We start from the raw sequence: 17,396 nt of genomic DNA, 5'->3' as shown, positions 1-17,396 counted from the left end.
TCCTTGCCTTGCAAGGGTGTCCGCTGTCTCATTGCCTTTTACTCCCATGTGTCCTGGGACCCAGCAGAGGCTGACTTTGTTTTACGTACCTAATGTGTTTAGTTTGGTTTAGTTCAGCACCATCCTTGAGCTAATGATATTTGAGCTTAGTGCTTCGATGCCTGCTGATATGATAGCTATATTCTTGTTTTTGTACCCTTTACTTAGGTTGAGTTGGGTACATCTTTCGATTGCGTGAATGTCAGCTTGGAAGATACTGGTGTATTTTCCCATGGGTTCTGAGTATTTGGTTCCAGGTCCAACTGTACCTTCTTGTGTTCTAGATCCATATGTGTACCAAAGGATGGTGCCATTCTTGTAAGAGGTGTTTCCTTCTCGTTCCCATTCTTTTTTGGTGCCTAGGTTTATTTGGAAGTTTTGATTAAATTCAAACCTGTTCATGTCGTCTTTTGCAGCATCGGATGATCTTTCCATAGTTTGTTGCTATCTCTCCATTTTAGTTTTATTCCTGCTGGAGGTTTCTCTTTGGTAAAATTAATGATGGATTTCTGCGATGTCCTTATTACCATGTGGTGTAGGGGGATTAATCCCAGTACTCTTTCCATGCTAATTGTAGGACATGTTCTCATTGCTCCCGTTATGCAGACGCATGCATGTCTGTATTTTTGTGAGTTCTTTCCTTTTACTTACTTGTTCTGCTTTGTCAGCCCAGGCTATGGCTCCGTATGTTAGTAAAAGTCTTACTTCCATAGCAGGGTTTCCGGTCTGCATCCCCAGTTCCTTCCTGCTATTCTTCTGCACACCATCAAAGCTCGCGTAGCCTTCGTGATGGCAGAGCCAATGTGTTTCTTAAATGTTAGTGTTTTATCTAGTTTGATGACCAGATATTTGACTTCTTTTTTTATTTCTATCACGGTATTATTGAATGTTATTTGCCTCGTGTGATCTAGTTTCCTTTTCCGTGTAAAAGCAACTATAGTGTCCTAATTCAGCGGTTTTACACCATTCTTCTGTGATTTTTAGACCCTCTTGTATTATATCACAGAGAGTTTCCTCGAATTTTTCCCTGGCAGTCAGGTCTATGTCGTCCGCATATCCCTGACATTTTATCCTTGTACGGTCAAGGGTCTCGAGCAGCATCAACTGTTAGGCTCCATAGAAGAGGTGACAGCACCCCTCCTTGAGGACATCCCTTGGTTGTGCTAATTTCTGTAATGTCTGTTCCTATATTTGTTTCAGCTATTCTAGCTCTTAGCATTTCTCCAATCGATCTGGATGTGGTTTGGTCTACGTGTTTTTTCCCTAGGGAGACCTTCATTGATGCATGAGATGCATTGTCGAAGGCTCCCTCGATATCGAGGAACGCCAGATTGCTATTTCCTTTGTTTCCAGTGTTTCCTTTAGGTCACTAGTTAGCTGGTACAATGCAGTTTCTGTTGATCTTACTGCTCTGTATGCATGTTGTCAGTGATGGAGAAGTTTATCTACCAGTGCTGTCGTACTTATACGGTTGTCTGTCAGCTGTTCAAGGGTTTTTAGTAGAAAGGATGTTAAGCTGATTGGTCTGTAGGATTAGGCAGTGTAGGGTCTCTTTCTCCCAGTTTCGGTATAAACACTGCGTTTGCCCTACGGCATGTCTGTGGTATTTAACCTAGTGCTAAGCTCCTTAGCTTTCAGCGATTGATAGATATAATCGCATCAATGTTGGAGTGATTATATCCACTCGTTTTGCAGGATGGGAAAAATCCCATCCGTTCCTGGTGCTTTGTATAGGCTGAAAGTATTAATCACCCAGAGGACAAACAATTGACATTGTGACAAACAATTTATCATGACCAAAAAAAAATTTAAAAAGTAAGGCAACTTTATTATAATCCTGCTTAGTCCTAACAAAAATACTGCAAAGACATCTTGATATTTAAAATTAAAATAGCTTAAAACAATAAAAAAAAAGTACAAAAGTTTCACAACAAAACTGACTAAACAAGTGCTTTGTAATACATGTATTGTTTGAGCGTTTAAACTAAAACCATTTTGAATAGAACATACGCAAAGAAGTAAGTCTTCCTAGCTTTTAAGTCAAAAGTGACGGATAAATGAGCCCTAACATTTTAATATAAAATTTTCAAAATTAGACTATTTTTTGATATAACGAATTAGCACTAAATTATTATTTTGGGCTTTTTAAGTTAAATGGCAAATATTCGTCATAACAATATTTAGAATCGAAACCAGCTTTTATTGGAATAAAATAGTACAAAATGATGTTCTAGCATTTCAAAGAAATGTTACTTAGTTTTAAGTTGAAAATTGAGAGCTCATAAAAAATGCACACATTTGTAACATTGAGGGCTTTTAAATAGGAAAGAATGGTGATAAAACAGTCATTCTTATTTTTTAGAACAAATGCGATAGGCTCAATAAGATCTTAACATGGAACTACCTTTCTAATTTTCCAATGTAAAAAGTTCTAAGATTTGATGGTAAACAGCTGTTGGGAAATACGTAAGTAGTCCCTAATTTTATTTTAAGTCAAAAATTCATTTTGTTAAGATGCCATGTATTCAGGAATATGAAAATGACCCATACAAAACTCGACCGAGAAAAGAATTATTCCAACGTTCATTACAAATAATTTCTAGAGTTTTAAAATTTTATTGCCCAATAGCATAGACTAAAAACAGAAAATACATTTCTAAATAATTTGAACGTTTTGTTATTTGCAATACTAGGTCGGACATGGCAATAATGGATTTTTCTTGTGTTATTAAAGTAAAAGGTATTGAGTGATTCTATGATAAAAACATCATCCCATTTCAGCGAGAATGAATGTTATTTTTAAATCCAACACCAACAACAAATTGTTTGTAATCTAAGACCGTTCCAGGAGCGCAGAGTCGTTCAGAAAAAAATGTTTTACAGATTTCAATATCCACTGGTCCCCTCCTCGTTGACTTAAAAATAATTATAACAATTACGATCCAGTTTGTTTACAAAATATTCGAAAACATTGTAAATCAACCGAAAACCGTTCAACCGTGGAAAAAAAGATGAAGTCAACACGGTTTTAAGAAGGCAGCAATTTAGGTCAGGTATCGTGCAAGTGGGAGATACCGTTAGGGGTGCAGTAGGAATTTTATAATCAATAAGATAGTAAATTTAAACTTGGCGATTTTAACAGTTTCGAATAGTTGGGAATTTAATGTTTTCAATGTTTTCAAGGAAATATTTGCTAATAAAGCTTTTTCATGATAAGATTTTGTAGGTAAGATTGGACGCTCTCTGCCAATATGATAACAAGAAAATATGTAATGAGTTATTAAAGAAATTCCATTTCTTCTCCAACTTAAGTACTCTTCAATATATTCAATATATATAGCAAAAAAATATATTATATAATTATAAACCCTAGTAGATAACTTCGTTGGTATATTATGTATAGAAGTTTAAAATGAAGAAGCAACAAATATTTATGTACATCAAAATGATCTTATGGGATCGATTCTTCTATTTATAAATATATATATTTATGCTATATGAAAAAAAAAACGTTTAACGACAACATACACAACGTACAGAGAAACAAATGTCGGGGAGCATAAAACGGCTTACCTCTCTTATCAAGAAAAAGTCAGCAGGCGTGGAGGAATGCTTCCGAGGCGAAACTTGAAGGGCTACGGCATTCATCAGATACCTGACGAAATTCAACAGCTGTATATGGCAATATCTGTAACAAAATTGATAAAACATAAGCATATTAAAATACGTATGCTCTAAGGTGTAATCCTATATGTTTTATACGTGTCAAAAAATTCAATCAAACGACTACACCTGTATTTTCATTAAATATTAATATTGTTTATATTTCATTATCATGTTTTATTTTACACCCGCATCGTGCTTTATTTCCGACCTGTTGGCGTAATGCAATACATCCACAGAAAGAGCCTCCGGTACAGAACATAAACACACCGTCATGTACGGCTCGTTAGGTTAAACTAAATTTACTCAGACCTGTTTTAGAGCATGTTTGTATTGGGAAGTAATATTAAAATAATAATCTACAGGCTGACAATGTTTGCTGTATCCAATTTCTATCATGTTCAAAAATCAAAGACCGCATACTTGCCACACAAAATCATCATGGACAGTCCAGTTGTAATAATACACAACCATATTTAAAAGAATTAATCAAAACAAAATCGTAACATATTCTGTACTGTTCTGAATCTCCATTACAAATTGAAATGATTGAAATGAGACAAGTGAAAAGGAAAAATACACGTTGAAATTCAAAAAAGGTGTTAAAAAATGGACTATCTGTCACCATGTTCTGTCGCTCCGATACTAAATCTTGTGGTTTCACTATTCTACACATAGAAAATTACAGTTTTATTATATTCACGCCATAAAATATTATAAAGAGTCGAATGAAAGAAGTCCTAACGAGTTTAAATGCATCGACTTATTAATGGCATTGGAGGATGAGGACACATTAACTGTAGCAGAGTTACTAAAGAGATTTTAGGACCCTCCAACACCTCTTGTGGCCGATGTTATATAACAAAAAACATCTCTTCACAAGACAGCAATTAATTATACATGAGTATGCATACCGGCCGGAGGAAGATCTGCAAGACCAACATAGACCCAGATACCTCCGTTTCAGAATGGGCCAACAGAAAACAAAAGGAGAAATGGGCGAACTCAAAACTAGACATAGTAACCTCATTTTCAAAGAATCCCAATTTAGCCAAACATTGATACAAATAGACAGGCTACAACTTAAAAAAGCTGTACAATAAGAGTACATTCGATTATGACTCCATTTGTAAATTATTTAACAAGGGGGACGAAACAGCCATATTATAACCGATCAATGGGGACATAACATAGAACACCAAGGATGACCAGATAAAGGGACTCTTGATAAGATGGTCAAGAAAGTCGAACTGAACTAAGAAACTATGCTACACAATAAGACTGGGAATACAACCTCCACTTCCTAGTATTCTTCATCAACATCACTATATAGATGAGCAAAAATAATACCGAGGAGAGTCGGTGGCCGCAATAGTTAAGGCATTGACACGGCGCTCGTCACTTTAAGGTAAAGGTCCCGGATTCCGATCCACCAGCCCTGCACTCTAACGCACTCCGAGGTGTGACCTCTGCCGGTGATGCTAAGTGAAGATTGTGTAGCTTTACAGTTGTAACTGTGTTGTTTAGCTATAAACAAAGTGAGGACAATACGTCCCTACTGTAAGTTAAGGAGCCGGTTTTCGAGTCACACAAACCAATCATTTAGATAGGAATAAGATAGCCAAACCCAGAAAGAATATTTCAGGACGATTAGGTACAGTCAAGCAACTTATACCCGTTAAGCGCCTGCCATGATAACGTCAAGGCAAGAGAGGTGTTTTGCCTCATCCTGCTTATTTCCATGATATATAATTTCCATCGCCCTTCACAGTTCCAGTGCTGGTAGTTATTTCCAAATTAAGCATGGGAACATTTGTGCATTATTACATTAGGGCCAGCCCTATGCTCGTTGTACAATCACTAGAGTAAAACCCGCGGAAAAAATCCATCAATTAACTTTTAACTATTGTACCTATAGTCTTAACCAACAAAAAAGCATACCTGTTGTTTTTCATAAAAGCATTGAGCCCCCCCCCACCCTTGGAACGACCAAATTTATAATTTCTTAATGCTGGAACCCACTTTAATTTATACTCTCCAAAAAACCTCACTAAAGTAGGTAATTAAATTTATCTTCCGTTATAAATGTTTCTATACAATGAACACATCAACACATTTAAAAAAATTAACAAACATAAAATTGTTTATTTTACTATTAAGATCATTATCATTATAAGATACAATACTAAACGAATAACAAAATTCCTTATTTTTAGATAATATCTGACAGAGAGTGGGATATAATCATGCTTACGTTACATTGATCTTCTGTTTTGTATTTTCAACCTTTAATAAACAAACAAACTTTGGAAAGTCATCCTCCAGCTGCTCATTAAGTTTCTGAACGCCGCCCGAATTGTCATCGTGTAGGACTCAATTTAAATTAGTGATTTAATAATTTGATAGAATCCTTAAAAACTGATATTTCAATTCCATCTCTGACACGGAGTATCTCTTCCAATTGCTAACAATTTGGATCTATTTCGTCTCATGTTGGTAGGAAGATCTTGCTGAACGGCGTAGCCAGTGTTCTTAAAAATGTTCGCAGCCCGAATAATCTAAATTTATCATTTTGAAACGTAAAAGAAACAAGTAAAGGCCTATCTTGATCGTCCATTCTTCCCAGGGGGGGTCACATGTAGACATATTTCATCCAAATTTACAGGTAGAGTTTGTTTACAACAATCAATAACCAATTTGGTTAGGTCAGTCTCGCTGGACAATTTTAGGCACACACATATAAGATTAGAACGCCGATAAGTATAATCCATTTCCTCCATAAAATTGTTTTATTTCTCCCATATATTCTTTATTGTAGGCAATTCTTCACAGAGGTGTCTGGTTTCTTCCCTTAATGCCTTACTTTCTTCTCGTAGAACGCCGAAGCCCTCTTTTGACCATCGAACTTAACTTTTTGTCAAGTATACAAAGCCCCTAACCAACCCTTAACCAATAAATAGGAGTACACATCTGATATCAACTGGCTTGAAAATTCCGCACGATAAGCTTTAGGTGATGGAAAGCACGCTAAGACATGAACTTAACGATTGTAAACAAATATATAGGCTAATGGCCAGAAAACATTCTAGGAAACTAATCCAATCCTATGGTAGTTTATTTTATGGCCTTAAAAAATTTAACTGACACAAGTTGAACTTTTTTTACATTACAATTAATTTTTTAAATACATACTTCCTTGTTATTTCTAGTCTCTGAATCATCAATTTCAAAATTCAAAGGCTTTGAATCACTTAAAAACTGCTGTTAACGAGAGCATGCTGTAGAACGAAAAGCGTGCAGCACTGCACGCGAAAATCGATGGGACGCCGACCTGGTCGAGTCAAAAACTATCTTGATCAAATGACAATATACAACAAACAATTTTTTTCGGCTTGGATCTTATAAAAAAACCTTATAAAAAATAACATAATTGCTCATGACAAATAAATTAAAAAAGAAACAACAGAAAAAAATTGTAAAAAAAACCGTTACATACGATTTATAAGTTTTATGATTAAAATAAAAACAACAAAGTAGCTTTTAAGAAATTAATGTTGTGTCTTAAAAGAATTCATACTCGACCTACAAAAAGGATCGTAAAAGTAACAGAAACGTTAATGGACGATAGTCGTTTAGTCAATGAATTTATTGCCTTAATTAAGTAAAATAAATAGTCAATTTTTGTCAGTTTTGAAAGTAGGCTTAAGTGTTCGAAGAATGAAGTACAAAGGGCTGAACCCATAAAATAATAACACCGCTTTCCTACTACTATCGTAACAAATATACATTTTGACTGTGTTTTTTCCAGTCAAATGTTTTAACCGTCATATCGGACTAGTGGGTTTGTTAATAGTCTTGCCTTTCAACGAAAACCTTTTTTTCATTTGCTGAAATCCAAGCATGAACCGTTTATATTTAATAAATTTTTAATAAATTGAAGGGGTACCTGAGGAGTGATGAAGTGTTCCATCATTTTTGAGGATAACCGGGCTGTTCCGTGAAATGTTTGGTCGTGTTAACTGTTGATTATCTGAAAGGTGTTTTACATTCTTTTGAGACTAACTTATTGCCATGGTTTCAATTTTTTATTATCAAATTTCAAAACCTTTCAGTTTTGAGGTTTAAGATTAAAATCAGAAACAAAAGCCTGCTTTATTTGATTTTTTTTTTTAAATTTACAGAGCACCCGCTTTAAAAAGATGCTGAAAGATGGAGGAGCATGTTTTTGGCATACCCTTCAGACCATATGCCTTTTCAAAACCAACAAACCTTAGATACGAATAGACCTGATTGTGCATTTTACAAAAACAAGCACGGGATAATAATGAAAAATACAAATTTATTTCGTAATTATTCCAGCTAATTCCTATTCCAGACTAGAAATGATGACAATTCATAATCCTACACAGCAAATAGTACAATCCCAATAGATACACGTTAATTTTCACAATAGCTGAGATTTTTGTAAAAATATTTAAATAAGAAATGAATAAAATAAACATTACAAAGGAATAAACAAAAGCTTGTTAAGAATTTTAATATTCTAGGGCTTAACGTCGACCCTTTAAAATTATCTTGTTAAGTATTCCATTTCGTTTTTAAAGTCACAATATATCTAAAAATAAGGTTACCAAATTAGTTTTCACGGAGAAAAAAAAATGTTACGACGAATAAAATGATCTGTTAGCGGAATTAGATCATCAAAATTACATAATATCTTCTTGATAAAAATATAATAATCATAAAATCAATATGGTTGGGATTTGATAACCAGAAGCTTTTGAAATCGTTCCTTTTCGAGTATATTTTTAATAACCGCATAATTCATTCAAGACTTTTGTAACTGTTTTTTCATAACCATTTGTCATCACAAATAAAAAACAAGACCCATCATTCTCGGGGTTAGATTAAAGAGTAGCTTGTAAGGCTTTCACGAACCAACTTAACTATGAAATGCAGCCCGCACTATAACAGAAAGCATAAAAATATCACGAGTTGAATTTCCGTTGTAACCTTGAATGCCCTGGGGTAGCACTGGAAACGATCGCTTCGAATTCCAATATACCAAGGTCGGAGGCATGCACCGATTCATTGAACCGTAAAATATTCCATGGTTCTCCCATTAAAAGGGTCACTCGGGCAATGATATCGCGGTGACAATTCTGAAAATGAAACACTTGCTGGAATGGTGAAAGAATTCCGATGCCGAATGTGAAGAACGTTTCAAAAATGCAGCTGCCTCTTTGGCAATACGAACGGGGCTTAGAATCGGTTCGACGGGCGGAGTTGTACCAGATGATATCCAGAAATCGATATTTTATTCACTTGAAATCGTGGCCAGCCTTTTCTTAAGGTTGTCATGAAAAAAGCCAAGAACTTTAAAGCTGCACGTACAAAGAGAAATTTTCAATCTAATCGTAACCGTACATATCTTTAAAGGGGCTTAAAGAAAATACATATCTGCGCATAAAAATGTCGGTAAAACACAAATTAAAGTTACACTGTGAAATAACCAGACTTTTTAATAAGTCTTTTATTCACACAACTGTTATAATATTCTCTATCATCTGTGGTTTTACTGACCAATTAACAATATTGTTTAGATTGTCGATTATTAAAAATATAAGAGTGGTGAACACAGTGATGGTCCACGCAAATAATAAAATTTTGAAATCAATGTGAAAATTAGCGATTCTTTGTCCCACATACAAAAAAGGTATCGCATTTCTGTCAACGGTGTACAAGGCCTTATCTTCCTTCAATAACAGACTAGCCGCAAGGGAAGGTGACCGGAGGGTATCATAGACAGAAAACAATTTATTCAGAGTTCGGAATATAAAATAGACTTGTACCATCATCTACGAAGATTCAATCAGACCTACGATTCTGTGGATAGAAGAGTTACTGAACGCTATAAGAACTCTAGGCATTTCTGAAAAATTAATTAGTACAACAAGAATGACACTGGAAAATTTTATTCCTCTATAAATAAACCCTACCAGAGGAAAAAGCCGTGGCTCACAATGATAAACATGAATAATCAAGTCCATGGAATACTTGTAGAATACTTTTGCGAAACATGTGTTATACTAGACAATCTTGAGCATCACATTATGACTTGAACCAAACATTAATTAAGTCATAAAAATCCCTAATGGAGAGTCTACAAGGTTGGAAATACTTGGATTTTTGGAAAAACCTGTAAATGTCAAGTCTCTTATGGACCCTGAGAGTTCAGGTTTATGAGGCGATTCTGGCTAATGCTCAGGCTGGTAATACACAAATTTAGAGCCGTACGTCTGGGAGATGTCAACTTTTCCACGTATCTCGATGAAGTGGTTTTTATTCACACCTCCGGGCGACCTCCCTAAATACGGGAATAGATAAAAATTAAAGCCGTCCTCTTCCATCGGCTTGTCGACTGCTTGGCCCTCATTTTAAAACCATCCATGCTAAATATAAAAAAAAGACCCACCAAACGAAAAAAAAGTGTAAGTATTTATAATAGAATGTCTCAGGAACTGCATATGCTAACGACATTAATAACAGGTTAAGGTTAATAGTTATATTAACAAGATTAAAAAAGTCAGGCGTTTTAGGTCAGCGAGAATAAATCTGTTTAAATTCAGACATTCAGGAATCACCCAATAAACCCTAAAGCTTTGCGGTTAATCGAGCACGTGTTTCCTACTGCGGGTATTATTACGATGAGTAGAAACGAAGTAGAAGCAGAGATAAAAGCGAGTATACATACCATCCGGCAATACATCCCTGTTTGCTTCGGCGAAGACTATTCGCCCTAAACTGGTGAATGGACAGTGACCTGTTAAAGACAGCACCCTACTAGGAGTACAAGGGGACACCAAAAGAGCTCGGCTGGTTAAGTCGTGTGGGGAGAATAGAACAGGAAAGCCTATCCAAGAGGCTTCTCCTTCAATCGACCTGGTGGTTATCGAACTTGAAGACCACCCTCTCGCTGGTTTAGACTTCCATGAACGTTATCATCACCAACTTGGATGTCCGACGATGGAAAGAAAAAGCTCGAGATAGGAATGAATGGCAGAAACATTTGAACGAGGTCCGTTGGTACTGAAGTGCCAACACAATAATAATAATCTCTGCTACAACTTAATTCTTTAGGCATTATTAAGTCCACGCATCTTTTTCGTGTGAGACGCCCATGGTTCTTTGGCGACAGAAGAAACATTCAGCTTCTTGTGCAGAATTTCTCATCCATGATGAGGACAAAATAGCTAGTTTTTCTTTGTATAGGCCACAGATATCCTAGAAACATCTTATGCAGAATGGCAGGAAGAAACTGGGGATGTAGGCCAGAAACCCTGTTATGGATGTACACCATGATAGTAAGACCTTTACTTACATACGGAGCTATGGCCTGGGCTGATGAATCGGAACAAATAACCAAAAGGAAAGAACTCTCAAAAATACAGAGACTTGCATGCATCTGCATAACGGGAGCAATGAGAACATGTCCTACAATTAGCATGGAAAAGATATTGGGACTAATCCCCCTACATCACATGATAGAAAGGACAGCACAGAAAACTATAATTAACATCATTAGAGAGAAACCTCCAACAGGAATAAAACTGAAATGGAGAGACAGAAACAAACTGTGGAAAAACCATCCTTCACTCATGGCTCCAAGAGACGACATGAACAGGAGGTTTGAATTTAACCATAAATTCCGAATACATCTGGGCACCAAAAAGGAATGGGAAAGAGAGGGAAATAACTCCCTCAAAAATGGCACCATCCTTTGGTACACAGATGGATATAGAACGCAGGAAGGTACGGGGGGCAGGAGTGTTCGGACCCGGAACCAAATACTCAGAACCCATGGGAAAGCACACCAGTATCTTCCAAGCTGAAATTCATGCAATTGAAAGATGTATCCAATTCAATCTAAATAGAGGATACAAAAACAAGAATATAGCTATCTTGTCAGATAGCCAAGCAGCCATCAAAGCACTAAGCTCAAATACCATTCGTTCAAGGAGGGTGCTGAACTGCAAAACCAAATTAAATATATTAGGCTCGCAGAATAAAGTCAGCCTCTGCTGGGTCCCAGGACACATGGGAGTAGAAGGCAACGAGAAAGCGGACACCCTTGCAAGAAAAGGGGCTGCCACACCGCTAATAGGACCCGAACCCTTCTGTGGGATAGGAATACACACTATTAACGAATACCTCAGACAGAAGGACAAAAAGAAAATGAGCGAACTTTGGAATTCACTTATTGGACATAGACAATCCAAGAATCTTCTAACCAACTTTGGCAAGAAAGAAATCACAGAATGTGTCAAAGGAAGCAGGAATAGACTGCGAATCCTAACAGGACACTGTAGATTAAATGGACATCTAAAGAAAATTGGAATAATCCAAGATGGCACATGCAGATTCTGCAAAGAAGCAGAAGAGACACCAACACACTTACTAACAAACTACGGAGCTACACTAGCCCGCAGGAGGAAGTGTTTTGGGATGTACAATGTGACCATAGAAGAAGTACAACCACTGAAACCGGGCCTATTAATCAAGTTTCTTGATGAAATAGGACTCACCGATGTTATACCATACCCTGATTTATTATATCTATCTATATCTAACATCTTATGCAGAAAGGAGATTGTTTATACATTTATTATAAAGCACTAGGCTTGACTTTTAGAGAAGATCTTTTCTTAATATTGGTAACTTATGAAGTTTTTAACTTATTATTAACTTTTGTTAACTTTATTGTTAGTACAAAACCTATACTTTTTAGCTGAAAAAAACATTCACTAATGTATTTCACCCGAATTAAAAAGTGGGCTAGGTGTGAAATATTATTCGATCGATCAGATATAAATGGATTTTCTTTCAAACAAGCACCGACAACTTACCATATTTCATTTTGCCACTACTTAATTGTCACATCAAATATATGACCTTATTTTAACTCCGAGATTCATTCATTCACTGTTATTTTCGAAGTTGTCGGGTTCGAAGAAAAATAGGCTCGTAATATTGATCCTGTTGGTTAAACGGGTGTGCAAGGATGGGCTGCCAAGTTTGGGAGATTTTACTCTTAAAGACAAAGAAACTTAGGGGCAGGCGACGACAGGGGAAGGTCAGTTACTTGGTTTAGTTTATCCTTGCTTTCGGATGACAGGACAACTTACGGACAGAAGGAATGATTGGAAACTACTAAAGTTTGAAATAAATGTTAAATTGTTAAACCACCCCAAAATGCTAGAATATCTCAACACGGCAAAAAATAAGAGCTGGACATAAATCCTTTATTATTTATTGTACACGGTTATTAGATGAAAGGTGAAACATTGTGAAGTCTTAACACTCCATGGAAGCCAACTAAATCTAGTAAGAACCGCTCGATAGGCTTCATCTACAGAATATCGATATGGATAAATGAGGTATTGTTTAATCATGATTTGTCAAAAATGGAAAAAAAGGAACACATAATTCATTGGTGAAGTGACAAAAAGGCCGCACTTGAAATGAAAAAATTCACCATGTCTCAAATAAATCTCCAAATTATTTAAATAAATTTTAGTTAGTGCAATAGAAGTAGTAAATAAAGCAGGTATAGTCGGAAAAATGACGTGAATGCAAGAGCATTATTAAAAAAAGGAAAAGATAGAGATAAATAGAGATTGAGAGATAAAGAATGAATGGGAGGGAGGGATGGGGAGATAGATAGAGTGAGTAAGTGAAAGAAAGAGAGAGAGGGGGGGGAAGAAAGAAAGATTGGATTTGGATTTATGTATGCTCAAATCCTCACGTGTATGTACATACATACAAATAGCCGAGTTGAGCCTATTCGCTTCTCGTAGTCCACCGGTAATTCCAGCAAAAGCTACCTACAATAAACTAACGGCAGACACCAGAATCACCCACCCCGGGTGTTGGCAGTCCTGGGTCAGATCTCGGTCTTATCCGTCCAGCCACCGAGATTGAGCTCCGGGTGCTGCCAACAGCTAGGTCAATTCAGCACCCAACGCATGCAGTTCCAAACCCACTTGTACTCACGTTCATTCTTAGATACATTCACTCCTATTTACATACCATTTATTCAATTAGAGTGATGGAGTACTCGATATTCCTCCATCACCATTTGCACATATTGAGGATCGATGGGGTACTCTATTCCATCATAGACCCTCTCACATAACACATTCCCGCTACATTCACTCTCAACACAAGCTAGATATACACAATTATTACTTCTATACTCAATAGAACAACCTTGCTTCCTCCAAGAATCGGAACAGAGGACCCAAATACTCGCTACCGGGCTCAAGCACAAATACAATCTAGTGGCATTCTTGCACGCTCTCTGTATGGAGCCAGGAATTGCGGTGGATTTGATCGACAGAAGAACAAAATATGTCCAGTGGGGTGTCTTTTAAACTTTCAAAAAAAGGTCCACCGGTGGCCGCAACGGTTTAGGAGTTGACACGGTGTTCAACACTGTAAGGTAAAGGTCCCGGGGCTGTGTCCTTTTGGCATGCCACGTGAAATCTTCCAATGAATGATTTCATCAAAATACAGATGTACTTAGTTGGATTTGAAAGGAATCTTTTATTATGATCTGCCAATATACAAATGGTTTTTCCCCCAAAAAAACACTAGGACCCCGAGGGGGAAGAAAAAAAAAACTTTCAAAAAGATTCAATTTCTTGCATAACCGAAGACATTTCGTTGGCGTTGAGTTTCACTTGGGCCGTTTGAGGGAATAGCGATTTATCTATATTACAATAATTATTTAAACAAAACATAATTAGGGCTAATAGAAGAAGTTCAGATTGACTGAATTACAAAAAACAACCAAACAATGTTAGTATAAGAGGGCTAAAAAGCGAGCGACGATTTCCCCATAGCACCATTTATTCTATTTCAATCTCTAATTTTAATAATTGACATGTTGTTTCTCGCGATAAATATAACCCAGTTGCTCCATGGAGTATTTAAAGGAGAACGTCCTCATTCTTCATTGTCATGTCAGATTGAAAATTTAATACATCCTGTTAACAATTACAAAACAAATCTCTCCAAGAATTCAACATGTTACAGACAAGAATTTTAAAAATTGCAAAGAAAAAAGCGTAATTTTAATTTGGACCGGCGCATGAATGAAGCATGGCGATTATCCGAGTAACACAAACCAAATTTCATCGTTTGCATACATCAGTTAAAAAAGTGTTCATACGTGCCGAATGTCTCATATCATGCTCTATAGAAATCGTATTCTGAGACTAATACCGGTAGAAATCATAAAGCAACTACATTCGATTCGATTACTTAAAAATAAAATTAGCATACATCAACCACCCCCTGAACCTTTTTAATCAACCTAAAAGCCGCAAGCTTAGGAGCTGATTCGTAACAAGTAAAAAAAATGTAGTTTTTAATGTTTATTTCGGTTTAGCATTGTACATACTCTCTGCAAAACTACAATAACCTTGTAACTTTGGTTTTAAAAAATCTACTCAACATTGTACAGGATAACGTTACTCTTTGGTAATGTCTGACGAATTTCCTATGATTATGGAGGAAATGGAAAAAGCCCAAATTAAAAAGGAAAAGATAGAGATAGATAGAGAGTGAGAGATAAAGAATGAAAGGGAGGGAGGGAAAGAGGGGGAGAGAGAGAGAGAGGGGAGAAAGAGAGAGAGAGAGAGAGAGAGAGAGAGAGAGAGAGAGAGAGAGAGAGAGAGNGAGAGAGAGAGGGAGATAGTCAGAGAGACAGCGTGACAGCGAAATATGAGAGAAAAAAGGAAAAAATGGTAATGGGGTAATATAAATATTTCAAAACACAAAGAGAGCGAGAGAGAGAGAGCGAGAGAGAGAGAGAGAGCGAGAGAGAGAGAGAGCGAGAGAGAGAGAGAGCGAGAGAGAGAGAGAGCGTAAGAGAATGAGAGGGGGGAGATTAGTCTTTTCTGTGTATCAAGACTGAAAAGCTTTAAAATAAAGTAAATGTTTAATAGCCAAAGAAAATGTTTACTTTTTTAAGTATATCGCAGAGTAAGGAAAATTATTTTTAAAAAATAGGGATAGATACAGTGTTCCACTTGGCAAGTAGTTGATTCATCTTTAAAAAGAAAAACAATTTTAAGTCGTAAAGGCCAAAGGGGTTAAGCATGAAAGGCAAGCATCTTGTTATTTATTGGAAACCTATAGTCTAAAGAACGCTTCTGATCTTACAATCCCGTGGTAAGTACTTCAGTTCTTACAGAAGAAAAATGTAATAGGATCAGATGTTTACAATATGAAACTTTAATGGTTCTAACATCGACGGCCGGTCCCTAACGATACTGCAAGGCTGATGGAAACATATTATAGTGGATACTGTTACATGCCAAAGAAAAAAAGGTTTAAGACGATTTCTCATAATAGACGTATTCTTTACAATTGGAAATATAAAGAAAATGCGAGGAATAGTAAGGGAGGAAATTTTCATTAGGATATGTTCAAAATCGTGTTAAAGCTACAGTGAAAATATGCAGTTATAACATTAAAAACTAAATTATTTATGTATAATTCGGAAGGAGTGAAATATAATTCGTAGGTTTCACCTTTTTATTTCAAAAAGTGTAAAAATATTCGGTTGTAATTTTTAAGCGTCTGAAAATCAACTTATTCACAGATCTGGTCGGGAATAAATTACACTCGGGCACTATTTAATAGCGTTAAGGGTCAAACGGAGAACTTGTGTAAAGATTAATTATACTTTAATTCTCCAATAGGGCAAAATTAGCAAGCAATTTTCTTACCAGAGCAAATATAATGACGATTCAGGTTAGGAATTTATAAAAAGCCAGCAATTGCGACTAACGTTTAGAAAAATTAATGGCATAGTTATCCCTTAAATACGTAAATCCATATAAAAATAACTGTAATGATTAATGCAGACTCTGGGATAAGTGAGATGAAAATGTTTCATTCCCCCTCCCAAAAAATCAAAACATATGAACTCACTTAAAAAATAAAAATAAATAAATAAAAGTAGAGCAGAAAAATAAAGGAAAACTATTTGTTTTTTTGCTTTTGTTTTTACAGCAGTAATATCCTTCTGAATCGATTCCTGATGGGTTGTGAAACGAATTAATGAATTATAAAATTAGTGAAATAAAAAAACAGACCTGATGTCCAGCCTACTTCAGCTATCCTCTTCCTCGTCTTCGTCCCCAAAGGACAGCAACTGCTTTTTAGCTTGCTTCTTTTCCTTAGGCCCGTCTTGTTTTTCCGATGAGCTTCGTTTATTATCTTTCGTATTTTTATTGCCGCTTTTATCGGGTCGTTTGAATATAACTCTCTCGTCTAAGTTGGCAGGGGCCTCTTCCGCTTCTGAAAAAGTTGAAAAAACAAAAGAACGATTGAAAATACAGTTTATTTATACAATTTAATGTACCGCATTGTTATTTACACAACGGTGCCTCCGTCTCGTTTCGAAATTACTCTCAGAAAGGATATTTATTTGCTATACAGCTCATTTAAGGTTTTAGGCTTAAATCTTGCTGTACGAGCGATACAATGAATTTTAAATTAATATATTTTTTTATATTTGACCACAGGATTTTGAGAATGTATTAAGAAGTAGTGCACCGAATTGGGAATAAGCATGCAACCAAGCATCATATTTGACTATCAGGAAGTATGAATTTAATTTT

General features: G+C 36.1%; 1 protein-coding gene across 4 annotated transcripts in view; it reads right to left on the bottom strand.

Moving 5' to 3' along the window:
• Positions 1-17,033, bottom strand: part of LOC106661567 (MOG interacting and ectopic P-granules protein 1) — a 54,696-nt gene extending 37,663 nt beyond the window's left edge. For 3 of the 4 annotated variants that reach the window (XM_024226459.1, XM_024226457.1, XM_014385078.2), the window contains exons 1-2: positions 16,869-17,033; positions 3,613-3,727 (exon numbers count right to left, since the gene is read on the bottom strand). In XM_024226459.1, coding sequence (XP_024082227.1) covers positions 3,613-3,687 — 75 coding nt within the window. In that variant the 5' untranslated portion in view covers positions 3,688-3,727; positions 16,869-17,033. Of the gene's footprint in view, positions 1-3,612; positions 3,728-7,648; positions 7,739-16,868 lie in introns of those variants that run through there. The other variant, XM_024226458.1, reaches the window with a different exon arrangement.
• Between the last annotated feature and the right edge of the window lie 363 nt (positions 17,034-17,396).

This window comes from Cimex lectularius, unplaced genomic scaffold, assembly GCF_000648675.2.
Source record: "Cimex lectularius strain Harlan isolate CLEC.00 unplaced genomic scaffold, Clec_2.1 scaffold99, whole genome shotgun sequence".
NCBI lineage: Eukaryota > Metazoa > Arthropoda > Insecta > Hemiptera > Cimicidae > Cimex > Cimex lectularius.
This window is presented reverse-complemented; position numbering and strand designations above follow the sequence as displayed.